This window comes from Stegostoma tigrinum, chromosome 19, assembly GCF_030684315.1.
Source record: "Stegostoma tigrinum isolate sSteTig4 chromosome 19, sSteTig4.hap1, whole genome shotgun sequence".
NCBI classification, from domain to species: domain Eukaryota; kingdom Metazoa; phylum Chordata; class Chondrichthyes; order Orectolobiformes; family Stegostomatidae; genus Stegostoma; species Stegostoma tigrinum.
Genome location: NC_081372.1, coordinates 17,685,438 through 17,713,196, shown reverse-complemented (window position 1 = coordinate 17,713,196; position 27,759 = coordinate 17,685,438). Strand labels below are relative to the sequence as shown.

General features: G+C 44.0%; 2 protein-coding genes across 13 annotated transcripts in view; one reads left to right on the top strand and one right to left on the bottom strand.

Annotated features, from left to right (window-relative positions):
• sgk2a (serum/glucocorticoid regulated kinase 2a) overlaps positions 1-21,648 on the bottom strand; it is a 58,377-nt gene extending 36,729 nt beyond the window's left edge. For 2 of the 8 annotated variants that reach the window (XM_048550387.2, XM_048550389.2), the window contains exon 1: positions 362-541. In XM_048550387.2, coding sequence (XP_048406344.1) covers positions 362-375 — 14 coding nt within the window. In that variant the 5' untranslated portion in view covers positions 376-541. Of the gene's footprint in view, positions 1-361; positions 542-17,388; positions 17,512-18,503; positions 18,627-21,505 lie in introns of those variants that run through there. The other 6 variants (XM_048550393.2, XM_048550390.2, XM_048550394.2 and 3 more) reach the window with 6 other exon arrangements.
• LOC125461516 (solute carrier family 2, facilitated glucose transporter member 10) overlaps positions 1-27,759 on the top strand; it is a 50,951-nt gene that overhangs the window by 7,933 nt on the left and 15,259 nt on the right. The window contains exons 1-3 of one of the 5 annotated variants that reach the window (XM_048550384.2): positions 21,677-21,798; positions 25,972-26,125; positions 26,234-26,315. In XM_048550384.2, the coding sequence (XP_048406341.1) occupies positions 26,288-26,315 (28 nt within the window). In that variant the 5' untranslated portion in view covers positions 21,677-21,798; positions 25,972-26,125; positions 26,234-26,287. Of the gene's footprint in view, positions 1-21,676; positions 21,845-21,910; positions 22,074-25,971; positions 26,126-26,233; positions 26,316-27,759 lie in introns of those variants that run through there. The other 4 variants (XM_048550380.2, XM_048550383.2, XM_059652750.1 and 1 more) reach the window with 4 other exon arrangements.

Genomic DNA, 27,759 nt, shown 5'->3' with positions numbered 1-27,759 from the left:
ACAATGGGTATTCAGTTTCCCAGTGGATAATTCAATTCATGATTCTGTTTATGAAAATGTTATTAGATCTAACCTCGCCTGTAATTTGTAAAAGAGACTGTGCCATGTAAAGGCTGTGTCCTAAATTATTGATAATATTTAGGATGGGGTCTGAGTATTCAAACTCAATGATGGTGAGTGGAGTGTAATTATCAACCAATTTTAACATCAGAGTCAACGCCAAGTTGAAGTGGTTTCTTTCCTTCTGACACAATCAGAACTGTATTCTCCCTGTAATACAGGGAGAACACCTTGATCCCTAAATCAAGTTTAGCTAGCTCATTGTGGGAAGTTACTGCTACCATGAACTAAGTCAACATACCTGTGAGCAGCCATACACAAAGTTGTCGAGAACGTGAAAATTCAACCAATTCTGTCCAACTGATCTCCAGTTTCACATACCAGATTGCTGCGCAATCAGCAAAACTCATTTGTCAAATGACAGCAATGCCTGACATTTATACAGTGCCTTTGGTATAGTAAACTCTTCCAGGGTACTCCACAGGAGTGTAACCAGGCCAAATTTGACACCGAGCAGCCAGAACTCAATGATGGGTTTCAGAGCGCACGAGCACTTAAAGTATGTAATATGCTCTTATTGGGAAAATTTTGGGTAAGTGGAAATCCTCTATTCTCTGACCAGTGCCAATAAGCGGCTGCTAATCTTGTGAACAATCTGCAGGTGAAACAGGACTGACAAGAACAGGAAATTATTTACTAAACAGAAAACAGGAAAAAAAAACTGCTCATCTGGTATGAAAATGGCACACCTATAACCTTCAACTGTCTTATCGTCTCCTTTCCTCATACAGCACACAAGAAATATAAATGTATCTATTCTAGTATTTTACATGGTTTCTTATATATGGAGAATCTCACTATCAGGCCTCATTGAAAGAATTATAATTAGTATCAAGCCATTTATGTTGCACTTTTAGAAAACTTAATTTAGTGATTATTGTTGATACATTGTTGGCACTGTGTCTTAGAAGATATTCTGCTGGACAATGTAAGGAAACTCAGCTGAATAACTTGAAGAAGAGATAATCATTTATCCTGGGACTGCTTCTGCCAGGCCCTTGATTTCTGACTGGATAATGTTCTCCCATGCAAATGCTGTCAGAAGATTGAACCACATATATTTTCTCGCTTTCCTCATACTTTTGTGGTTAATTAATTTCTTCAAGGCAACTGTGTTACCTGCATATAGTTGTTATAGAAATTACTTTTTTCTCCAAAAACAAAGCAATCAAAATGTAAAATAAAGTATCACATCAAACCTAACTCTTAGCAATGATTCAATCATTATACATGGATGAATATTGGATTTCCCTCTTTATTAAATATTGAAGAATAGTTGATTTTTAAAATTAATATACAACAAGCAATCTATAGGTGATTTCATATCAGGAGAAACAGGTTTTTGAACAAATGTTATGACTTCTCATTTATTTTTCACTTAAATATCTGAACTAAAGTCCACAGCAAATAACAAAATGAGAATAAAGGTGCATTGTGTTTAACAGACTGATATCCATATGTTAATGTAGGCAACAAAAGAGTTTCAGAGCTTACACTTTTATTGTTAATCTATAGCTTAGCACAGACACCAGTTTGCACCTTTTCTTTCCAGATCTTTTCCTTATCCAGAAATCAACTACTCCATTTGGGAACAACCTAATTTTATTTGTTTTAAATAAATCAAACTAGAAACAAAAATTGCCAAGGGCACTAGGATCATTGTAACATTAACTGACAACTGAAAAACTAAGCAAGGTAAATCAAAATGGCATTTAAGAGGGGAAATATCACACCCCAACACCATGAACACCCTCTCCAATGTTACCTGGGCAAAGAGGTGAGCACAAAAGGGAGGCAAGCAGTCAGGGATCACAACACCTCCTATTGATAGCCATGGACCTGCCTGGACCTATTGATAGCCACCTTGACTAGGCCCTGGAGCAAACCCTTTGCCTCAGGTGCCCAAAGATCAGGAATATTGTGCAGAAGTGAAAACAAAAGTACAAGAAAATAGTTTTAAGTAAATGAATAGGAGGTTCAACCTCCCACAACCTGTAGACATATGATCCATGGTCATTGCTGCACCATAGAAAAGACAATTGGCCCTGGCAGAACCCAACTCTTACTCTTTCAAATAAAAGGGATAGGTAACATCATCATATTCTTACAAGGCCATAGGGTCGCTCTCTCATTAGAGAAAGATGACTGGTGTTGGTTTAACCTGACAATCACGAGGCCTCAGGAGAGGGGAAAGGTTGAGAAAGAGAATCCTTTATGGTAACCTTAGCTGATGTGGGAATTAAACCCACGTTGTTGGCATCACTCTGCATTGCAAGCCAGCCATTTAGTCAACTGAGATTTTTAAATGGAATAAATTCACCAAATTGAAACAAATTAAGAATATCCCACCAGTGATGCTGTTACATGAACCAACATTTTAAAGGAAACACAGAAAATTTCAAATCAAAATGTAATTTGGTGAGGTCAATGATGTATCACAGCTCCAGTGGTTCCCACAGGGAAGTCTGCCAGTGGACCCAGTCTGCTTCCCCTGTAAGGACCCCTGAGCATGTACATCACCATAACTGAGAGGCCGGCAGTTGGTGATTACAACCCCTTACATGGTCTGCTGCCTGGACCTATTGAGAACCATTTCGGATAGGCCTGGATGCAGACCCATGAGGACGTCCTCTGACGTTCCAGTCCTCCTCCCCACCAGATGCCCAAAGATCAGGAGTATGGGGCTGAAGAGCAACCAAAAGGACAATAAAATATTTTAAAAAAAATAAATGAAAGAGGGGTGCAACCTCCCATAATCTGTATTCACATGACTGACAGACTCCACAGCACTCAAAAAGCCAAATGGCCCGGGAAAAACATAGATAACAAGGTGTAGAGCTGGATGAACACATCAGGCCAAGCAGCATCAGAGGAGCAGGAAAGCTGACGTTTTGGGTCTGGACCCTTCTTCAGAAGTTTCAGAAGCTTCAAAAGCTCAGTACTTTGTACTGAGGAAGGGTCACCGGACCCAAAATGTTAACTCTGTTTTTTGCCTTCACAGATACTGCCAGACCTACTGAGCTTTTCCAGCAATTTTTTTTTGTTGTGACCACAAACACACAACAGTTCTTTCATTTTGAAAGATTAATCACCAAATCACCTACTAGGGGTAGTGCAACAACAATAAAAATAAGGGAGTGTTGGAAGACAACTAACTTAAAATAGGCTTTTATTATTCACTTGTTGCATCATGGGCGTTACCGGCTTGTTAACATTTATTACCCATCCCTGGTTGCCCATGAGAAGGTGATGGTGAGCTATTTTCTTGAACAATTGCAGTCTATTTGCTGTAGGTAGACCCACAATACCATTAGTAAGGGAATGCTGGAAAAGAAAATAATACACTCTAGGCCCTGTGTACCCACCTTGCTCTAAAAGCTTTGAGGGATAGCACCCAGTTTTTTTCATATATCTATCTCCACTACTCCAACCATGTATCTAAATAGATAAAGTATAAGTAAAACTGACAGCAGCAACACAAAAGTGAAGTGAAAATAGGGAGAGGGTGAGGAGACTAAATCTAAAGGAAGTTGGACAGGAATTAAGGCACTCTGCCCACTAACCCTAACCCGAATCCTAATCCTAATCCTAACACTAACACTAACACTAACCCACCTCCCTCTGATATACTCTCTTTTTTCTTCTATATCTGCAAGTGTTATCACACACAACTGAACAGCTTTTCTTTTCTGTCTTTAATATATCCATCTGGACGTCTTTTAAAATGTTGTAACTGTACCAGTCTCCACCACTTCCTCTGGCAGCTCAGTCCAGACACGCACCACCCTCTGCATGAAAATGTTGCCCCTCAGGTCACTTTTAAACATTTCCCTTCTCACCTTAAAGCTATGCCCTCTAGTTTTGGACTCCCTGACTCTGGGTTAAAGGCCTTGGCTAGTCACCCTATCTATGCCCCTCATGCTTTTATAAACTTCTATAAAGGTCACCCCTCAGCTTCTGACACTTTAGGGAAAATAGCCCAAGCCTATTCAGCCTCTTCCTATTACTCAAACCCTCCAACCCTGGCAATATCCTTGTCAATCTTTTCTGGATCATTTCAAGTTTCACAACATCCTTCCTTTTGCAAAAGACCAGAAGTGAGTGAAGGCAGTATTTGAAAAATGGCCTAACCAATGTCCTGTACAGCCACAAGATGACCTCCCAACTTCTATACTCAATGCACTGACCAGTAAAGACAAGCGTACCAAACGCTGCCTTCACTATCCTATTTACCCGTAACTCTGCTTTCGAGGAACTATGAACTCGTACTCCAAGGTTTCTTTGTTCAGCAACGCTCCACAGGACCTTACCATTAAGTGTATATGACCTGCTCTGAGTTGCATTTCCAAAATGCAGCATCTCACATTTATCTAAATTAAACTCCATCAGCCACTCCTCGGTCCATTGGCCCATCTGATCAAGATCCTGTTGTACTCTGAGGTGACCTTCTTCAATGTTTACTAAACCACTAGTTTTGGTGCCATCTGTAAATTTACTAACCATACCTCCTATGTTCACATTCACATCATTTATATAAATGACAAAAATCACCAAATGTTAATATATTAACCACCACCAACAAATCACTGGTGTTTCCAATGACAAATTATGTGCATTGCCCAGCAGGAATAGTGCAAAAGCATTATATATGAGGGAGTGAGAGAGATGGCTAAATCAAAATGGAGATGTAAGGGCAGACTTGGCACCCTACCCTCTGTAGCGCCCACCTCTCTCGAAAAGCATTGATAGGATTGTACACTCCCTCTCCAATGACAGCTGGGCGTGAATGTAGCCACAGAAGAGGGGTAGCCAATCTATGAATATGACCCCTTCCACTGCCAACTGAGCACTCAGCTCTTTTCTTTTATAAACCTAGCTACCATCAGTTCTGAGGAGCCGTCACTTGACCCGAAATGCTAACTCTGATATCTCCACATATGCTGTCAGACCTGCTGAGCTTTTCCACCAATTTCTGCTGATGTTTCTCTTCTTTGATATCCAGAATTGGTGTCATACCCAACTAATTTTATTTTCCCTCAGATCACCCCGATATATTTTTCATATGTTAACCATCATTAGATTAGATTAGATTCCCTACAGTGTGAAACAGGCCCTTCGGCCCAACAAGTCCACATCTTGAAGCATCCCACCCAGATCCATCCCCCTATAGCCCACACATCCCTGAACACTGCGGGCAATTTAGCATGGCCAATCCATGTAGCCTGCACATCTTCAGACTGTGGGAGGAAATCGGAGAACCCGGAGGAAACCCATGCAGAAACGGGGAGAATGTGCAAACTCCACACAGACAATTGACCGAGGCTGGAATCGAACTCAGGTCCCTGGCGCTGTGAGGCTGCAGTGCTAACTACTGAGCCACCTAGTCGCCCAAATTAGTAAATCACCTGTGCTTTCCAACTGATTAATTTGCATACAAAGCTTGCTGAAGCCAATGTAGTTCACCAAAGATGATGGAAAGGTAAGGAGAGAGGGAGAGGATAAAGCAACATGGATCCAGAAGGGGAGATGAAGCACTGTATCCTTTGTGGTTCCTACCTCCATCAAAAAGCATCAAGGCTATCTGTGTGATCCCTCTGCAACAATATGGGGCATGAACATAGCTGTGGAAATCAACAAATATGACCCCCTCCACTGCCCCCCAAGTGCCCAGCTCTTTGAAAATTTCAAATCAGCCTGTTCAGAAATGTCATCACACACCTCTGGAGTAGGTGGGACCTGAACATGTGTCCCCTAGTCATAGGGCATTACCACAAGAGGCACTTTATTGGTCTTGTTACTCTTGATCTGGCCTTTGTCCACCTGTTTCCTGTTCCGAGATGAAACCACACTCGGATCCATGACATATTTTCAAATAGGTCTTTCATAGGAACAAGTGTATATCATTCCCTTGTGGGAACTATATTTTATCCTTGTGTATCTAATACAGCTCCTATTCTGTTGTGCCTGCTATAAATAGGCAGCACCAAATTATACCTCGAGGTCTTGACTGCTCTTAAATTGAGCATCAGTGGAACACTGTGTATATGATACCCAAACTTTGCTGAATGTTAATATTAGCAAATAGCTAGCTGGTCCGTTAGGTCACTAATTTTAATACACTAATCACTTAGAAACTTTATTAACTAAACTTAGAAAGGAATTGGATTTCAGGCTTCAGCTGTACAAAGCCCTGGGATAGTTCACACCTGGTATCGTGAGAACAGTTCTGGACATGACCCACTATCACTAGTATCCTTACATACAGATGAGGAAGGACACCACTTTGATGGGACAACACATCCATCCTAGGACAAGCCAAACAGAGATACGCACAAGAATTCCTAGAAGCATGGCATTCCAACCGGAACTCCATCAACAAACACATTGATTTGGAGCCCATCTACCATCCTCCGAGAAAAAGAACAGGAAATGACATCACCAACCCAAGGAAACCTAAACAGATAAATAGAAGGCGGGACATAACACCAGCGCTTCACCGGAGGCTCACTGATGATGTTACCTAGAATGGTGACGAAACGTCTGAAAACGAACCTTCCAGCTCAGTAAGCCAGCTTACATCCAGAACAAAATAAAGACCCACTCTTTGTGGACTGAGAAGAGGAGAGCGCGACCGTTGTTGGAGGTGGAAGGAAGACGTTGGGTTGGCTGTGCACCCTTGCAACCGATGGATCTTAATGCTGGCTTCGGCCTAATGTTGGTTCAGGGGAGCGCCAACCTGCAACGATGGCTGCGGCGAGTGCTCGTGCTCCGGGTCAGGGGGTTCGGAACACCATTCGCGTTTCCGTGAAGAAGGTGGATGAAGGTGCACCTGTGGACGGCACCTTCTTCGTGAAGAGGGTCCTGTTGGACTATTGTGGGTTCGCTGCTGTGGACATTTACTGCCTGCAGGATTTCCCCGGAGGAGGTTTTTACGATGTAATCTTCAGGAGTGCCAAGCTTTGCAAGCACTTCCTGGAGGTTTTCAAGGAGAAAGGAGGTGAGGGCCCCCTCTCCATACTGAGCGCCGTCCCGCTGTTCGTGATGCTGGTGCAGAGGAGCCGTATGGGCACTGTACACATGTACAACCCGCATGTGCCAGCAGTTGATGTCCTGACCTTCCTTGGAAGGTACATGAAGGTGGAGGGGGACCTAACCAACATCATGGACCCCTTCGGGATCCGGACCAATAAGAGCCAGGTCAGGGTGACGCTGAGGACAGGTGCGGACGGGAACATCGTACACCCACCATCCAGCTTTGCGATCAGTGGGAGCAAGGGCTATCTGACCTATGCAGGGCAACGCAAAGTCTGCCATGCCTGTGGTAGGTCAGGTCACCTGGCGGCCGACTGCAAAGCCACCATCTGCAGGAACTGCAGGGAGGAGGGACACCTTGCAAAGGATTGCCCAAAGGAAAAATGCTGCAACCTTTGCGGGGAAGCGGGCCACCTCTATAGGGCATGCCCGCGACGGCGGACCACCTACGCCCAGGTCACCGGCAGGGGCAATGCGGGGCAAGCCTTCCCGGAGGAAAGGAAGGCACCAGGCCCCTGCAAGGACCCCCCTAGTGTGCAGGAAGGCCATTTTGTGCAGGAGGGCCCAGCCCCACAGGACGCACCGGAGGCCAGCAAAGCGCCTCTGCAGACTTCGCTCCCCAACGACAACCCGGAGTCTATGGAGGAGGCGACAGGTGACCCAGGGGAGTGGACGACGGTCCGGAAGGCGAGGAGGTAGGCGTGCTGGAGGGCCCCAGCACCGCAACCATCAGGCGGGAAGAGGCAGCTACACGGGGGCTATAAGAGCTCCTCTGACGAGGGAGATTCGGAGGAGGCCCGCCCAAAGCAAAAGCTGAAGATTTCCACTGAGAAGGAAAGCAGCACCCCAGTTCCAGGTGACGGGAGGTGTCCTGAGGCTCACTCCAACACCCAGCCACACGCCGCTGGGGCCCTGGAGGGCCCCCCGGAAACTTCAGACGGGAAGCAGGAAACAGCATGTCCCCAGCCTGACCTAGAGCCGGACTCTCCTGCCTCCGTACCCCCAACGGTAGGATGCCACCCGGAAGGCAGCACGGACGGTTTCCTGAGCCTGGAGGGAGTCCGGCAGTTCGCCCGTGCAATGGGCATGAAGGGACAGATGGAGGGGCTGGACCTTGGACTTGGGGAGGGTACTGCAGTCACTGCCCACAATGGGGGTACGAGTTGCGAGCGTTAATGTGCGCAGCGTCAAGTCCACTGCAAGATGTGTGTCCACTTTGGCCTACCTGACCACCGTCAAGGCGGACCTCCTGTTTCTGCAGGAGTGCAGGATACCACACCTCAACAGGTACGGGAAATGGTCGGGCGCCTCGACCTGGGGGCCTTCGATTTGGTCGAGGGGTAATGACTGTCACTCCTCGGGTCTGGCTATTCTGCTGCGGGGGCTCAACTTTACCATCTCTCACGTTCAGGAGGTGGTAGTGGGGCATCTCCTAGTGGTTGATGTCACCTACAAGAACGCTCCCCTGAGGCTGATCAACGTGCACGTCCCAGCGGTACGGAGTGAACGGTTGGCCATCCTGCAGCAGTTTCCATCTCTGCTGGCTACGTCCAGGCTGGTCATCCTAGGCAGAGACTTCAACTGCATCATCGATGCAGACGGAAGATCCGGCGTGGGGACAGTGGGTGTGGGGAGTAAACTGGACGTCACGTCCAAATTCCTGCTGGGCACGGTGAAGGACGCCAAGCTGCTCAACATCTCCAGCACCCCTGCAGACGGAGCGCAGCGGAGGTACACCTGGTCGCGGCCAGACGGGTCTATCCACTCAAGGATAGACTTCCTGTTTGTGTCGCGAGTGTTCTCGGTCAGGTCCACCGGCGTCGAGTCGGTGTTCTTCTCTGACCACTGCCTCCTGTTGGCCGACTGTCACTTACAGGATGACCAGCAGGCCGGCAAGGGGACGTGGAAGCTCAACACGACTCTGTTGACCCCAGAGAACGTCGAGGAGCTCAAGAGGGAGTATGCCAGTTGGAGAACCGTGAAACCCCACTTTGGGTCTCCAGGCGACTGGTGGGAGACGGTGAAGGAGAACATCAAGAAGTTCTTTGTCCTCAAGGGTGTTTGGAAGGCGAGAGAGAGGCGGGGAAAGCTGTCGCGACTCCAGAAAAGGATGCAGAACCTGCTCCTTCTGCAGTCGATGGGGGTCGATGTCACGGAGGACTTCCGCGAGGTGAGGGGCCAGCAAGCCTCGTTCTTCACCGCGGAGGCCTCCAGGATAATCTTCCGGTCCAGGGTCTGCTCCGTGGAGCAGGACGAGACATGCTCACGTTTCTTCTTTCAGAAGGTGCACAAAGAGAGCTCTGTGCTTAGCCGGCTGAAGGAGGACAATGGCTCGGTGACGTCGTCTCGGCCCGACATTTTGAGGATCAGCAGGTCCTTCTATGCCGGACTGTACGACACGAAGCCCATGGACAGCACGGCCTCCGAGTCGTTCCTGTCATCTATCACGGAGGTCTTAGACGACGGCACCAGGGAGTGGCTGGACCGGCCGATATCCCTGGACGAGCTGACCAGAGCCCTCAAGTCCTTTGAGAGGAATAAGACTCCGGGGAGCGATGGCTTACCGGTCGAGCTGTATTCCGCTCTGCAGGACCTGGTCGGCAAAGACTTGCTGGAGGTGTACGATAGTGCGCTTCAGCCAGGGGAAATGTGCAAGTCCATGAGGAAGGGCATCATCACCCTCATTTACAAGAGGAAGGGGGAGAGGGAAGAAATTAAGAATTGGCATCCCATTTCATTATTGAACGTGGACTACAAAATCCTGGCCAACGTCATAGCCAACCGGGTCAGGTCTGTCCTGGAGTCAGTGATTCACCCTGACCAAACCTGTGCTGTGCCGGGCAGGAATTTGCTGAGAGCCTCGCGCTCATCAGAGATACGATCGCCTATGTGCAGGACAGGAGGGTGGACACCTGCCTTGTCAGCCTGGACCAGGAGAAGGCCTTCGACAGGGTTCCTCATGCTTACATGAGGGATGTCCTCTCCAAATTGGGGTTTGGCGAGGGCAGCCGCAATTGGATCCGGCTGCTCTACACCAACATCGTTAGCGCAGTCTCGATCAACGGGTGGGAATCGGACAGTTTTCCCGTCAGATCTGGAGTCAGGCAGGGCTGCCCACTCTCTCCTGCCTTGTTCATGTGCTGTATGGAGCCCTTCGCCGCATCCATCAGGAAGGACATGAGCCTGAAGGGTGTGACTATCACAGGCAGCGGAGGCCTGCAGTTCAAGACCTCCCTGTACATGGATGACGTCGCCGTCTTCTGCACCAATCGTCGGTCGGTGAGTAGGCTGTTGGACATCTGCGGCCAGTTTGAACTGGCCTCGGGTGCCAAAGTCAATAGGGGTAAAAGCCATGTTCTTCAGGAACTGGGACGACTGCTCCTTCATCCCCTTCACCGTCAGTACAGACTACCTGAAGGTGCTGGGTGTTTGGTTCGGTGGAGCTGGGGCATGCACTAAGACTTGGGAGGAGCGTATCACCAAACTGAAGCAGAAGCTGGGCAAATGGATGCTCCGGTCCCTCTCCATCGCGGGTAAGAACCTGGTTGTCAGGTGTGAGGGGCTTTCGGTACTGTTGTATGTGGCACAGGCTTGGCCTATCCCCCGGACCTGCGCCGCTGCGGTCTCCCGGGCCATCTTCCACTTCATTTGGGGGTCGAGGATAGACCGGGTCCGCAGGGACACCATGTACAAAGACCTGGAAAATGGGGGAAAGGGCGTACCGAACGCCACCCTCGCCCTGACAGCTACCTTTGTGTGCGGCTGCATCAAGCTGTGCGTAGATCCTCAGTACGCAAACACCAAGTGTCACTACTTACTGAGGTTCTACCTGTCCCCGGTGTTGCGAAGGATGGGCCTGGCCTCGTTGCCGCGGAAGGTTCCGAGTAGTTGGACCGTCCCGTACCACCTGTCCTTCGTGGAGAAATTTTTGAAAGGAAACACCTTTGACCACAAGGCCGTCAGGCAGTGGTCAGCACGTAGTATCCTCGAGACCTTTTGGGAAAAGAAGAGGGTGGATCCCGTCGTGTGGTTCCCCACGCAGGCTGCCAAAGTCGTTTGGCAGAATGCCTCATCACCAGAACTTTCAAACAAGCACAAGGACATTGCTTGGCTGGCAGTGAGAGGGGCTCTGCCAGTGAGATCCTTTATGCATGCCCGAAATCTCTGCGCCACCGCACACTGCCCTCGAGGTGGCTGCGGGGGGGATGAGACTGTCAATCACCTCCTTCTGGAGTGTGCCTATGTGCAGGAGGTCTGGAGGGGGATGCAGTGGTATTTGTCGAGGTTCGTCCTGAGCAGCTCCGTGACACGGGACTCCGTGCTCTATGGGCTGTTTCCTTGGATGCACACTGAGACCAACATCAACTGCGCCTGGAGGACCATCAATGCGGTGAAAGATGCTCTTTGGTCTGCCCGCAACTTGCTGGTCTTCCAGCTGAAAGAACTGACCCCAACCGAGTGTTGCAGACTGGCGCACTCCAAAGTCCAGGACTATGTGCTGAGGGACACGCTAAAGCTTGGGGCAGCTGCCGCCAAGGCGCGGTGGGGAAAGACCACCGTATGAAACCCCTCGTCCAGAATAGAAACGAGGGCCCTATCTGGTAACTGGGCCCAGCTGGCGCCTTCCCCAACTGGTCAGGAGGCCAACGGGGACTGTGCAGGGAGACAACTGCCGGGGTATTTTTCTTTCTTTTGTTTTTCTTCTTTGTTTGTTTTTTCCTTTAGTTGGTGTATGTACCCCCTGGGTAACCCAGAACAGCTTGCATGACTGGGTAGGTGTTTAAATATGTTTTATTTTTTGTACATCTTATGAATAAAGTATATTTTTTCAAGTAATAAAAAAAGGTGACGAAACATCTGAAAACTAACCTTCCAGCTCAGCGAGCAAACTCACATCCAGAAAATCAACCTGAGCGACAAATCTTCTCAAACTCGCTAGTTCTGGATACCATTAGAAAAACATATTGGCTTGACAGGAAATGTTATGTAGATCTACTAGATTGACACCTGGACTGCATGGGCTAAATTATGAGGAGAGACTATATAAACTAGGACTGGGTTGCCCAGAATTTAGAACATTACGGGGTAATTCAACTGAAGTTTTCAACCTGTTAAATGGGAACAGACGATTGATTGATTGATTTATTGTCACGTGTACCGAAATATAGTGAAAGCTTTGTTTATGAACATCACATGCAGATCATGGCAAGCAAAGGATGTACAGATCAAAAAAGACTTAGAGGCGCTAGGCAATGTTAGCAGTATTATCAAGTATTATCTGAGGCCAGAGAGTTCATTTATTAGTCTGATTACAGTCGGGAAGAGGCTGTTCCTGAACCTGCTTGTGTGTGTGTTCAGGCTTCTGTATCTTCTGCCAGACAGAATATGTTACAAGAGAGCATTACCAAGGTGTGATGGGTCTTTGATGATGCTGGCAGACTTCCTGCGGCAGTGAGACAGTTCGAAAAAGGTGTGGTCATCTGATGTGCTGCAGGTACACCTTTTGTTGTGCATTTTAAGTTTATTTTGAGGGATTTTAAACTTTCATCATTTTTTTCCCCACTAACATGCCATTTGGTACCCATCATGCCCGTCATCATGTGGACTGCCTTACCCTGGCACCAAGGGTAGGCTTGTCATAACTATCCCAAGGCTAATTTATCCCTGTCATTTTATCAAGTGTCGCTGAAGATTTGCAGGAGCTTGAGTGTCAGGGATATTGTCAGTCTTAAGATTTGTTGTGAGAAGGTTTTATGCCTCTTTATGTTAAGGAAGTCCGTCAGTTTGTTGCTGAGCCCCAGCATCTTGCTCCCATGACAAATGCAAACAGATTTAGGCTAGAGGCCTTCTGTCAGTTCCTTTATTTGCATAGAACATAGAACATTATAGCACAGTACAGGCCCTTTGGCCCTCGATGTTGTGCCGACCTGTCATACCGATCTGAAGCCCATCTAACCTACACTATTCCATGTACGTCCATATGCTTATCCAATGACAACTTAAATGTACCTAAAGTTGGCGAATCTACTACCGTTGCAGGCAAAGCGTTCCATTCCCTTACTACTCTCGGAGTAAAGAAACTACCTCTGACATCTGTCCTATATCTTTCACCCCTCAATTTAAAGCTATGCCCCCCTCCGTGCTCGCCGTCATCATCCTAGGAAAAAGTCTCTCCCTATCCACCCTATCTAACCCTCTGATTACCTTATCTTATGTGTCTCAATTAAGACCAAATATAGCATTAAGATGCTCGAGCATAATCCAAGTCAATGGGAATCGGGGGTTAATCTGCATAACTCATTTTGTCCTCTCTAAACAAGCCATTTTTATATCCAAGTTACCAACTCATGTTAAGATTGTTACTTTTGACATTTTTCTAACCACGCCTTCTCAAGAGCCTTGTTGTTACCTTCATAGCAGATATAAAATTCCTCAAAAAAAAATCAGCTGCAGATAGTTGATACTTAAAATGTCTCAATTGTTGGACTTTTCTGATTTAAGGGGTCTCGGACCAGGGTGGAGATGGAGTGTAGTTGAAAATTAAAGACAGATCTGCCAGGCAGGAAATTAGGAAACACTTCTGAATGGAAAGAGTTGCAGATGTTTTCATCTCTTTTTCACTTTAAGCAGTTAAGGCTAGATTATCTGTTCATTTTATTATTTTTTTTGTTGACCAAAGTTGTTGGGGAATATGGAAAAATGGAATGTGTTGGTTTCTGTGTTTTTAAAAATTGTTCACAGGATGAGGATGTCTTTGACTGTGCCAGGATTTATTGCCTATTGTAATTACCCAGAAGGCAGCTCAGTGTCAGCCATATTGCTGTGGATCTGGAGTCACCTCCGACACATCCGCCATCTACAATCCGACCCCACCACCCAAGACATTTTTCCATCCCCACCCTTGTCTGCTTTCCGGAGGGACCACTCTCTCCGTGACTTCCTTGTTCACTCCACACTGCCCTCCAACCCCACCACACCCGGCACCTTCCCCTGCAACCACAGGAAATGCTACACTTGCCCACGCACCTCCTCCCTCACCCCTATCCCAGGCCCCAAGATGACTTTCCATATTAAGCAGAGGTTCACCTGCATATCTGCCAATGTGGTATACTGCATCCATTGTACCCGGTGTGGCTTCCTCTACATTGGGGAAGCCAAGCGGAGGCTTGGGGACCGCTTTGCAGAACACCTCTGCTCGGTTCGCAATAAACAACTGCACTTCCCAGTCGCAAACCATTTCCACTCCCCCTCCCATTCTTTAGATGACATGTCCATCATGGGCCTCCTGCAGTGTCACAATGATGCCACCCAAAGGTTGCAGGAACAGCAACTCATATTCCGCTTGGGAACCCTGCAGCCCAATGGTATCAATGTGGACTTCACAAGCTTCAAAATCTCCCCTTCCCCCACCGCATCCCAAAACCAGCCCAGTTCGTCCCCTCCCCCCACTGCACCACACAACCAGCCCAGCTCTTCCCCTCCACCCACTGCATCCCAAAACCAGTCCAACCTGTCCCTGCCTCCGTTCTTCCTCTCACCCATCCCTTCCTCCCACCCCAAGCCGCACCTCCATCTCCTACCTACTAACCTCATCCCACCTCCTTGACCTGTCCGTCTTCCCTGGACTGATCTATCCCCTCCCTACCTCCCCACCTATACTCTCCTCTCCACCTATCTTCTTTTCTCTCCATCTTCGGTCCGCCTCCCCCTCTCTCCCTATTTATTCCAGAACCCTCACCCCATCCCCCTCTCTGATGAAGGGTCTAGGCCCGAAATGTCAGTTTTTGTGCTCCTGAGATGCTGCTGGGCCTCCTGTGTTCATCCAGCCTCACATTTTATTATCTCACATGTAGGTCTGACTGGGGTAAAGACAGTAGATTTCTCTCCCTAAAGGGAATTATTTGTGAACCTGATATGTACAGAGTTGGCAGTCAGGCTTAGGAGACTTTAAAGGCCTAGTCCTGTGTTCCTACAATCTAAGTTTGAAAATGATTTCTTCATCTTGGCTGCATTTACACCTTCAGATCTTGTTTTTCATTGCAACTCCCATCAAATAAAAATCCACAAGTTATACACATTATGACAGGTGCCACCCAGCAATTAAGAGACCTGCAAAGGAGAAGCCAACACAGTTTTCAGACACTTACTCTTTGTAATAAACATCAACAAAACATGATGCCCATGCAGGTCTAAAACCAAAGTGTTTCAGAAGTTCAAGTTTATGCTTGTTCTTGCCTGTTCGAAAGATATTAAATATTCTCATATGACTTGTATGCACATTGTTCTTTTCAATGCCTGTTATTACAACTGAGTTCAACATAATCAGAGTGTGTTGGCACTCACGTGCCATCGCCTGCTGTCGCTAAACAATAATTGTTTAAACCAGTTTCTGTTAGAATAAAAGCCTGGAAACAGGAGTCGGCTAGTTGACTCCCCCAGTCTGTTCTATCACCCAACGTGATCTGCGACTTAACGTATACCATCACCTTTGCGCAAGGTTCTTTAATATCTTATTTTGATGGATTCTATCCATCTCAGATTTAAAATTCACAATTACCTCACATCAGATGGTATTTTTATTGGAAAGTTTGAAATGTTTGTTGCCTTAACTACTGGGAAGCCTACTTATAATTTTAGGCTGCGTCCCTTTGTCCTAAATACCCAAACCAGCAGAAATAGTTTCACCTACTCTATCAGTGCCCCTAAGTTTTTTTGAAATCCTTATTCAAATCAACCTTGAATATTCTAACTTCTGGAGAAACCCCATGCAAGGTTATAGTACAGACATGATGGGCTGAATGTCCTCTTTCTGCACTGTAGGTATTCAATGTTTCTATAAAAACTACTTTGTGTAATCTTCACTTGTAACTTAACTGAATCTTGGGCATCACTTTAGTAAGTCCATGTGGAACTTCCTTCATGGCCAAGCGGTCCTTCTTGAGCTAGTGCCCAGAACTGCTTGCTGTATTCCATGTGTAGTCTATCTGGAACTTGTTCTAGCTGCAGCATTTCCAACCTTTTGTAATTTCTTCTTTTTGGAATTAAAGGCTAGCATTTCACATGTCATTTTGATTTGTTTTTATACATATTCATAGCATTTTAATAATGTATAAAACACACACGGAGCCCTAAGATCTGTAATTCTCAACTCAGATCCATGTGGAACACCATTAATTGTAACCTATTCATTAGAGTTCCTGCCTTCTATTCACTCTCTGTCATGGCCACTGAACTAATTCCTTAAACAGGTCAATCATTTCAATTACATGATGTTCCATTTTAGCTAACAGTGTCTAAAGATGGCCTTTATCATATGTTTTGTGGAAGTCCATTTAAATAATATTCCCTTGTCTGTAACTTTAGTCACCTCCTCATATAATTTAGTCAAAATTCAGTAAAAAACTACTTAGCCATGCTGACTCTGTTTGATCAGCTGAGAACGGTCAAAGTGTCAATCACTTAATATCTTATTGTGTAGAAATTTCCCAACAATAGATACTAAACTAATGAAGCTATGATTCCCTGATTTCTCTCTGTCACAGTTCTTGAATAGCGTAGTGATATATTCAATATTCCAATCTATAGAACCAGTTTCCAAACTGAGAGAACTTTGGAAAATTATCATTTACGAGCATCTGAAATGACCCCTACCTACTTTATTTTTAAACACGGTGATGGAAAGCATCCAATCTTAGGTTTTGCCATTCCTTTTCTCCATTTCATTCTTCATTGTTTTATTGTCAATGTTAATTTTATTTAGTCCACAGCTGTTGCTCTTTCAAAACATAATTGATTATGTATCTTTTTTGAACACCTACATTGGACTTGTTGTTTTTCCTCACTGGCAGATTTGCCAGGTTTACTTCAACCTCTCAAGGGTCAACCTCTCCTGAATAAAAGATTGCAGAGCTGGACATTTATAATAGTTTTAGGAGTCAAACATGGACTAAAGAGCTGAATTCCAAAGGTGAAGAGAGAATGACTGCCTGTGACATTAAGGCAGCAACTGACCATATGCGGCACCAAGGAATCTGAGCAAAGTTGAAGTCAATGGGAACTGGTGGCTAATTCTTTATCTGTTAGAGTCACACTTAGCTTAAAGGAAGATGGTTATGACCATAGCCAGGCTATTCCAGTAAAAATACAACACCGGCATCTATGTGGAAATGCAGAAAATTGTCCAGATATGTTCTGTGCACAAAAAGGAAGTGAAATTCAACCATTAAGGTCACTTACCATCTTCTCAGTCTATTCTCGATTATCAGTAAAATGACAGATGGGTTCATCAACAGTGCTATCAAGCTGTATTTTCTCGGCAATAACTTGCACACTGACACTCAGTTTGGATTTTCATAGTGTAGTCTGATTGAGTAAGCTGTAGGATGTTGTTAGGAGGAGATTCAATTATGGGAATGCCATTCAATGACAAGAGGCAATGGTAGATTCTCTCTTGTTGGAGATGCTCAATGCCTGGTAGTTGAGTGGTGTAAATGTTACAATTAGCTCAGTTGGCAGGATGACCAGTTTGCAATGCTAAGTAACATTGACAATGTGGCCAATGTTGACAATTTTTACACTAGCTGAAGTTACTGTGAAGAACTCTCCTTGTTGACCCCTCTCCTTGCCTTAGACGTGGTGACTCTCAGGTTCAACAACCACCAGTCATTGCTCTCTAATGAGAGGAGCTGCCAAATAGTTTTTCACCAAATGGTGACTTTGCCTTATTGTATTTATTCCGACGCTGGACAGTCAGTTTAAGTGTCTGATCATGTGATGTTGTGGTTGATGATGTCATCAGGTGATCAGAATCTTAAAGTGACAGTCCACGATACTACCAAAAACATAAGTTACCGTTAACTTGGCACTCAATTTTGTGATTACTCTATGTTTCACACACTGCATGGAAGCAAATTTTGTTTACTTGCACTCAGAACCTCTATGCTGCTGCAAAGGGAGATGTATTGCTGAAGCTTTTCATCCCACTAATCAGTACTGCTTGTCCTCTGTCATGTAAATTAGTGTGATCATTTGAAATTTGGTGTTCTTGCATTTGTCCTGACAAGTGCAGGTAGAAAGGTTCAACAACATGTCTCCCTTTCCTGGAAAATGCTATTTACTTAGACAGAGCTAATGACAGACACTTAGGTTACAACCACAAACTCAGCCCCCTGTTCATAGTAATTACACTTATTTGAGTTAAAGCACTACAAATGATAAATAGTTAACTGACACTTAGAAGAAGTTACTGATCACCAGATAGCTTATCTAGCTAGCAGTTTCATTCATTGTTTTTGAAAGTTCTGAGTGAAATTTCAAAGGTTAAACTAAATTATAGCTTGAAAAATAAATACCAGAGAAATCCCACTTGCGCCAAGCTCCTGACTTTATAAATTTGCTCATGCTGTGCTCAGTTCTGCGATGATTCTGTTCTCCACTCACACTGTGGGACATGCACTAAGTACCTGTGAGATCTATTTTACTCCAAAAAGAAGAACTTACTTTTAGAAATATCACAAACCAGTTTACAGAAAATGAATCACAGTGTAACTCAATCACTGTTATTTTGTAGACAAGCAGCCTAGTCATTGTGTGCAGTGCAATGCCACATAAGTAGCAAGGAGTGGCCTTGTAGTTTGTTTTTCTGTTCAGGCACAATTCGTTGCCCAAGGGACCCAGGGTGTTCATTGAATCATATCATGAAATCTTTGGTATTCATCAAAACTAGCCTAATAGATAAAGTAAAAGGCCCATTTGAGGTTCTGCTATGATATTTCTTGAATAGCACCAGGATTTAGTGGCAGATGAGTGTGGGGACTGGCAGCAGGGGAGGTTGCTCATGATGCACCTTGCCAAGATTAATGTCCAGTGTGCAATAGGAAATCCTTGAAGTGTACAGTGAAATAACTTTAACATGCAGAAGGAAGAAGAGTTCCTGAGGAGCACGACAAATGATACAGTTGGTACTTTAAGACTTAATTCTATTTCAGAAGATCAGTTTTAGTTACAAAAGAAGGATTCACTCCTGGGACTTTAAAAAAAAATAAAATCTAAAGTCAAGTTGTTATATTTGTATCTTTTGGATGTGCAGTGTGCTTCAGTTACAACGCTGGCTCTGTGCTAGCAGAATCTGCCCTTTATAGTTTTTCAGCCAAGGAAACACCCATCAGTACTTCAGTGCACAAGAATGTAAACCCAAATGTACAGTGAGCATCTGAGGTTGGAGGACCTGCATGAGGACACTGACAGTGCTCGTCGGGATGTGAGGGGAAGCAACACATTCACCCAGACTATGCCCCTTAGAGCAGCCACATCTGCAACAATATAAGATGCTCATTTTATGACCTGGTATTACTTTGTACCTATTATCAAGATTTTGTCTTTTAAAAGGTTCTTTTGTAGCTGTCCTATTCATTGTTACTGAAGAGAGAAAATTTTTGATCTTCCTCAGTTTTTAAATGCTGAAGGAAAATGAAGCAAATGGAAAAGAAGATAATGTTTGTAGATTCAAGTGGCATTGAACTTGTGGAAGGTGAACTTTTACTTCTAAACATTGCAAAGATCAAATTCAAAGCTGGTTAAAATGTAATTCCATGTTATTCTCTCAGACCAAAGTATTTTTCAGTGTTAGATCAAATAATTTATAGGTGTGAACATTTAGATCAGACATAAACATGTTCTTCAGTTTCTTTCCTGGAATTAGAACATTGTGGGTTGCATTCCAGTGACTTAAGTATGTTATCTAGGCTGCCAATCTTAGTGCTGGTACTGAAACAGTGCTGCATTTTCAAAGGCATCGTCTTTCAGATGAGATGTTAAGCCCCCAATCATCCTCTCATGCACATGTAAATATTCCAGATACCAAGTCAAAGAAATGTAGTAAGGTTATACCTAACTCCTGGACAACATTTCTCCCTCAGTGAGTTTCACAAAGGCAGATAATTTGAAGATTAGCATATAACTGCTTGAAGTTTACAAACTGGCTGCCATAATTTCCAGCATTATGCCAGTGCTTACACTTCAAAAAGGTATTAATTGTTTATAAGGTGCTTTGGAAGGTTCTGAGGTTGTGAAAAGTACTTTGCAAATGTAACATTTCCTAATGTTATGTTTATAGAGAAAGTGGTGTAAAAATTAAATAGTAAAGTTATGCTTGATGTGAGTTTGCCTTCAGCAAGGTGGTTTACTCGAAGTGGCAATGCTTATGTTATCGTCATAAGATAGGAAATTGAGCATAACGTGGTATTGAAGGATCCAACAGACATTTATTCTATTGCAAAAATAACATTCACAGCTCAAAACTGTCTGGGCTAAGGTTAAACTAATAGTTTACACCAGAGCAACATGTTTACAATACCATTGACATGCTTCAGGTGATCCTGGACTATGATAGCATATGAGGACTTTATACCCTCAGGTAACATGCTACAACACAGTGATGATGTCATCAGCACTATACTACTAAAAGGAGAGTATCACACTCACTGTAAGAAATAACAGAGCATTCCCCATTTTTCAAAAATAGAAACATTCTCTAAAACAGACATACACAGTGTATACAGACATAGATAGGGCATTGTGTGGCTTCTAGCAGAAGTAGAGGCTTCCTCTGCTACTGGGGTTGATATGTTTAGCATGTCTCATATACATTCATGGGTCATTAACAATCTTCATTTATCTCTGGTTAGTGCATAGATTGAGGTGCTAGTCATCCTGCACATTCAATACATGTGTACCTGATGTAACACATAATAACCATGATAACTGGCGTATTTAGTATTAGGACTTGTTTGTCCTTGAGCATGGCCTGTTGCAATATACCAAGTTCATCTGTGTGTGGCCAAAAAGAATAAAGCTTTTCAAGATAAAGTGTGGAGCTGGATGAACACAGCAGGCCAAGCAGCATCTTAGGAGCACAAAAGCTGATGTTTTGGGCCTAGACCCTTCATCAGAAAATTCTGATGAAGGGTCTAGGCCCAAAACATCAGCTTTTGTGCTCCTGAGATGCTGCTTGGCCTGCTGTGTTCATCCAGCTCCACACTTTGTTATCTGGGATTCTCCAGCATCTGCAGTTCCCATTATCTCTCATATATAGAAAGACTGATCATTTTCTGAAATTTGTCTTTCCTTGCACTTGCAATTCCTTGAACTGAATTATTAGGCTTAACTCTATAATCAGTTACTACATCAGCTCTCAATTCACAGAATACAATTTCCTCGCCACAAGGTCTATTTGCAGTTTAATTAGAGTATAATTTTTTTGGCAAATTCCGACATTTTTAGCTTCCAATTCAGCCATGGGTTGCAAACTAAACAGTTCTGAAGCAGAACAGTCACAGTCCACTTGAGATATTACCTCTGTTTCTCACTTTCTAAAGATAGTTCTCTCTCTATCGATGCTTCCAGAGTCCGCTGAGCATTCCCAGCTCATTGCTGTGTCTTGTTTGGCCCACCCTAGACTTCAAACACATTCAGTACTTAGGCTTTCACTAAACGATTTGGATCAAAATCTCCGTTGACTCTCGGTCGTAAAGGTGGAGTCTGCTGCTCTCTGGTGGTCACTCCGCGAAGCGACACCATTTCACTAATTCGCTCCTTGCAGTTTAAATTCTCTCTCTCTCTCTCTCTCTGCCACGTCGACTTCGGCACGTAAGAAATCACATTCCAAGAGGCTGAAACTCGGCAAAATGTAACGGTATCCCTTTTCCTGTAATGCGTTTGAAAATGTTCTTTCCGCTTGTTTGTTTTGTACGCAGGCAAAGGTAGACAGCTCTGGGAGAAAGCTGTAAACTGTCCGGAATGTTAACGGAAACGGTAACAGATGGAGACAATGCTTAAAGAAAATACATTTAGGCCATGATTTGTAAAGAACCGAATATTTTCAGCAAAAAAACCCTGATCTGTTCGTCTTTTCTAAGTACACGGTGTGTTGCAAAACTTGGCAGTGAGACTTCCGTCTAATTTGATGCAATATTCCAATACTTCTGAAGTTTTCAGTAGCTTGTAATTTTCAGCAAAGCAAAAATATGGGGAGTACAGTACTTTTTAACACACCAGGGTATAATCGTGCGAGGATGGGATGGTGAAAGTTGTACACAAATGGATTTGTTGCAAACTTTATTGTTGAAAATAACGCAGCGGAAAAGATGAAGATTTGTGCCCGTGTGTTTTTGGCAATGTATCCATTCCTCTCCCTTTAGTTTTACTAATTTAGGAAGTGCAATCCAGCCCGTGTTCTTTGTTGACGCCGCTGTAATTTGGAAATGAAAATTTATTTTGTATTGATGGGTATGTAAACGACACATAGTTCTGACCCTTTCGTCCCCCAGTCTGTCCAGAGAAGTAATGCGAGGGTTGCATTACTGCATGGGCTTTCGCCTTTGTGGCACCTCACCTGGTGCTGCCCGACCCTGCACTGGGAGCAGGTGGATCAAGGGGGGCATTACATGGGAGCCGAATTGCCGTGGCGGAAATCGTTTAAATTACTGCCCTCTTCTAGCAGCGAAGACTGAAATAGGTGATGACAACAACTCAGTGCATCGTAGGATATTAAAGGAAGTAGCTACAGGGACAGTACATGCACTGGTTGTAATCTTTTAGGAATCCTTGGTGTGGGGAAAAGTTCCAGAGAAGCGGACTACCTTTATAACACCGAATTCAAAAAGGAAAGACACCAAAAAAAAAATGTGTAGAGGCAAGTTAGCGTAATATCTTCCATTGAGAAAATGTTTTGAGTCCATTGTGAAGGATGCAATAGCAGAATGCGAGGGCCGGTCCAATATGAGTGCTGCACTATGAGAGTGCTGAGGCAATGCTACAATATCCAGGGGTTTGTGCAATGGCAGAAAATAAACTGACTTGCCTATTGACAGATTATTTGTCTCCACCTTTTGAATAAGAAGTTACATAGGCAGTTTAACATTTCTATGGAGCTTGTCCCAAATCTAAGCCATCCTGGAAGATAGCAAGAAGCTTTTTCCCAGAGTGGGGGACTCCATTACTAGGGGTCATGAGTTCAAAGTGAGAGGAGGAAAGTTTAAGGGAGATATGCATAGAAAGCTCTTTACACAGAGGGTGGTGGGTGCCTGGAACGCGTTGCCAGCGGAGGTGGTAGACGTAGACATGTTAGCGTCTTTTAAGATATATTTGGACAGGTACATGGATGGGCATCATTATCTCCGGAATTATTCTCTGTCCTACTGAGTAGCTACAGTTAGGGGGCCTGTAGAATAGATGACAGGTTAGACAGAGGATCTTGATCGGCGTAGACTTGAAGGGCCAAAGGGCCTGTTCCTGTGCTGTAATTTTCTTTGTTGTTCTTTGTATTACTACTAGTGCATCCACTATCTCTATAGCTGCTTCCCAGGATACATTCTAACACGTCCAGGGAACTTATTGGCCTTTAGTCCCAGTAGTTATCCTCCTGGCAGTTATTGTATTTATTTCCTCTCCTTGATTATTTAGTAACTTTGGGATGCTTTTGCTTACATTTTTATATTGGGTGCTCATTTACCCTCCAAGTGTGTTTTTCTCCCTTTTTTAGTCATCGTTCGTTGGCCTTTAAAACTTTACAAATCCTCTGGTTTACCACTAACCTTTCTCACAGTATTTGTTTTTCTTTCAGTTTGATGCTGTCCTTAACTTCTTTGGTTTATCCTCTTCCTAGAATTCATCTTCACTTCTCGATTATGTCTTTGCTGTGCATCATGAAGAAGTCTCTTAAACATCTGGCCTTGTTCATCAACTATCTTTTCTGCTAAACACCTTTTCTAGTTAGCGAGTGTTGAGAAGATTTGTAGCTCAGGTTGAGGTTCAGGATGTGAGTTTGCTCGCTGAGCTGGAACGTTAGTTTTCAGACGTTTTGTCACCATTCTAGGTAACATCATCAGTGAGCCTCCGACGAAGCGCTGGTGTTATGTCTCGCTTTCTATTTATCTGGTTAGGTTTCCTTGGTTAGGTTAGGAAATGACATCACCAACCCAAGGAAACCTAACCAGATAAATAGAAAGCGGGACATAACACCAGCGCTTCGTCGGAGGCTCACTGACGATGTTACCTAGAATGGTGACGAAACGTCTGAAAACTAAACCTTCCAGCTCAGCGAGCAAACTCACATCCAGAACCTTTTCTAGTACACTCCAGCTAATTCTGCTCTCATTCCTTTGTAATTACCCTTATTCAAAGTGAATACTCAATTTTACTGTTTTATGATCACTATTTCTTTGGTGATGTTTTACTGTTAGATCATTTATTCAATCTGTCTCATTACACATGACCATTTCCAAAATAGCCTTATCACTGGTTGGATACACCACATATTGTTTTGGGACACTGTTGCAAACTCACGATATGAATTCTTCCTCAGACTTCCTCCACCAATCTGACTATCCCAAGCTCAATGAAGATTAGTCTTGCCTATGAATAAGAACTGCCTTTTTTTTCATGCCATCATTATCTCCTGAATTATTCTCTGTCCTACTGAGTAGCTACAGTTAGGGGGCCTGTAGAATACTAGCAGTGTCTTCTTCCCCTTTTTACTTCATACCTCCACCCAGATGAAACCTGCATTACCTATCCTAGATGATTTCTTGCTTTTGTACTTATTCTATCCCATGCCAACAATGCCACTCCATGCCCTTTTGAAAAGTCACATGCCTCTGAATAATAGTTCCCTGCTCGGTCTCCTTGTAACCGTGTTTTTGTAATGCCCATTAATCTGTATTTGTGTGGTTAATTCATTTCTTATGTTCTGAACACTACACGCATTTAAGCGAAAAGCAATTAATTTTGTTTAATTTTTACCAATTTTTGCTCCATTGACCCTATTTCCTAGTGTTTCTCAATGCTTGTTTCTTGATGATTTCTGTCATATTCTGGGTATCTTTATCTAAAATAGCTGCCTTGTATTGATATGATATCCTATTGCTTTGTAAGCTTACATTGCCTCTCTCCCAACCTCCCCCCCCCCTCCCCCTCCACCATTAGTTTAAAGCCCTCTCTACAGCCCTGGTTATTCTATTCACCAGGACACATGTCCCGTTGTGGTTCAAGTGGAGCTCATACCACTAGAACAGACCCCTTCTACTCTAGTAGTGGTGCCAGTGTGAACTGAAATCCATTCTACCTACACGAATCTTTGAGCCAGGCTTTTAACTCTTTGGCTTTATTTACGCCTTGCGGTTTTATAGCTCAGGTCACGATCCCAAGATTATTTATTTGGAGGTTTAAGTTAGCTTTTTGTGGTTCACACGCTTTCAATTGCATCTCCTTTCTAAGCTGATGAATGATGTCAGTACCAATATGAATGATGCCACCCCATGTTCCTCTCCAGCTTGAGGAGATGTCCTTAACCCTTAAACTTAAGTCTTTGGCTCTTGCACATGTAGTTGCAGAGAATAGTATTCATCCTCCTAATTATACTTCTGTTACTTCAATTTAATCCCCCAATCTCCATTTTGTAGTTCTGGTATTATTATGTATAAATGAATGAATGTGCTATTTCTGGTTTTGTATTTGTATGTAATTGTTTAAAACTAACAGACGCAGCCTCAGCCACCAGATCTTTGCATCTGGTAACAATTACCAGTCATTAATCATCAAATTGAAACGACTAAATCAATCAATCCTTCATGCTGAATTAGCCCATGTATCATTGTGCTAAATAGTGCGCTTAAATGGGTTTCTATGGAAACTATAATCTCACTATTCAGCAATAGCAGGATAATGGACGTTACATCATAGCAATATTCATTGATTCCACTGCCAGTAATGAATTTGCTAATTTTAATTATGCACTCTGTCTCTCTGTTTTGTTCACTGTAGGTTTTGATGCAACTCTGGATATCAAATTCAGTAGTTACCTTGACTACAGACCTCTTTGATGTACCTCCTAGAGGCTTCTAGTGATTCATAACACGTCACTTACCAATCTTCATTTCCCTTGTGTTCGATTGCTGTCAGCAAAGAGCAGCTGAAGGTAAAGAGCAATAAGTCGCAGTACTGTGCTTGGTAAAGTGGATAATACAATTGGAAATTGCACTCTGATCCTGAGTGTTAACGTTGTGTACTGTTGGTCCTTTCCCAGAGGAAGATAGCATGCTCTACAAGACATCAGGCTGCTGATGTAATTTCAAGAATTATGTGGCATTGTTCTCACAGGGAGATGGGTGAGTGCCCAATTTGAACATTACTTGGCTTCTTTCACTGTGTCTGACTTGGTTAAATTCCACCACGTAGCCTTTTAACCCTAATAACTATCCAATATTTTACGACAAAACTTGTTGAAAGATTTACCATATAAGCTGAACATTTTTGTTTTGGATTCTGAAAAATGCTATCATTATTTTAGGGTTTTATAGAAGCTGATACTAGGTAGGATAGCATAGTGGTTCTGATATTGACACAGTGGCCTAGGCATCTGGATAATAACTTTCTGATTGGGTTCAAATCCTACTGTGATAGCTGGTAAAGCTAATTAAAATAAATCAGAAATGAAACATTAGTAATGGTGACTATGATGCTTTTTTGGTCATTTTTGGGATGTGAGCATTATTGACTAGGTCAGCATTTATTGCCCATCCCTATAATTGTCCAGGAGGCAGCTAACACTCAAGGTGAACGTCACATGTTGTAAGAACAGCAGATTCCGTCCTGTCAAGGACATTAGTGAACAAGATGGGTTTTTACCCCCTGACAATCAACAACAGTTTCATGGGAGCAAAAAGGACCTTGAGCTTCCAGTTGCTGCCACTTCAACAAAACACCTTGTTCCCTGGCCAACATCTCTGTCTCCGGCTTGCTGAGGTGCTTCGGTGAAGCTCAGCACACGTGAGAAGAACAGCACCTTATTTTCCCCTTGGGAACTCTACAACCTACTGGACTCAATACTGAGTTCAACAATTTTAGGGCTTGAAGCACCTTCTCCCATGTCCTTACCCCAACTGCCATACACCTGTCCTTGTCATCACATGGTCTGGTATTATACGTGACCCATTGTTACCCATTGATTGTCCCCATTTAGAACCATTCACTCTCCTAGACTGATCATTATCTACTTCTTTATCTGTTCAAATGTTCTTCTCTCTCTGTTTCATCACCTATCATATACTCCTTACTCTTCTGCCCACCCTATCTTCTGCACACAAAAAACCCTAGCTACCATCAGTTCTGAAGAGAGGACACTGAAAAGTTATAATCAGTGATAATGGGATCTGCAGATGCTGGAGAATCCAAGATAACAAAGTGTGGAGCTGGATGAACACAGCAGGCCACGCGGCATCTCAGGAGCACAAAAGCTGACGTTTTGGGCCTAGACCCTTCATCAGAAAGGGTCTAGGCCCAAAACGTCAGCTTTTGTGCTCCAACGATGCTGCTTGGCCTGCTGTGTTCATCCAGCTTCACACTTTGTTACACTGAAAAGTTACTTCTGATTTCTCTCTGCAGATGCTGCCAGACCTGCTGAGCTTTTCCAGCAATTTTGGCTTTTGTTACAGTTTCACAGTCATCATAACACTTTTTTAATTCCAGCTTCTTATTGAATTCAAACTTCAGCATTAGTCATGATTGGATTCAAACCTGTATCTCCAGAACATTACCAGTGTCTTTGGAATA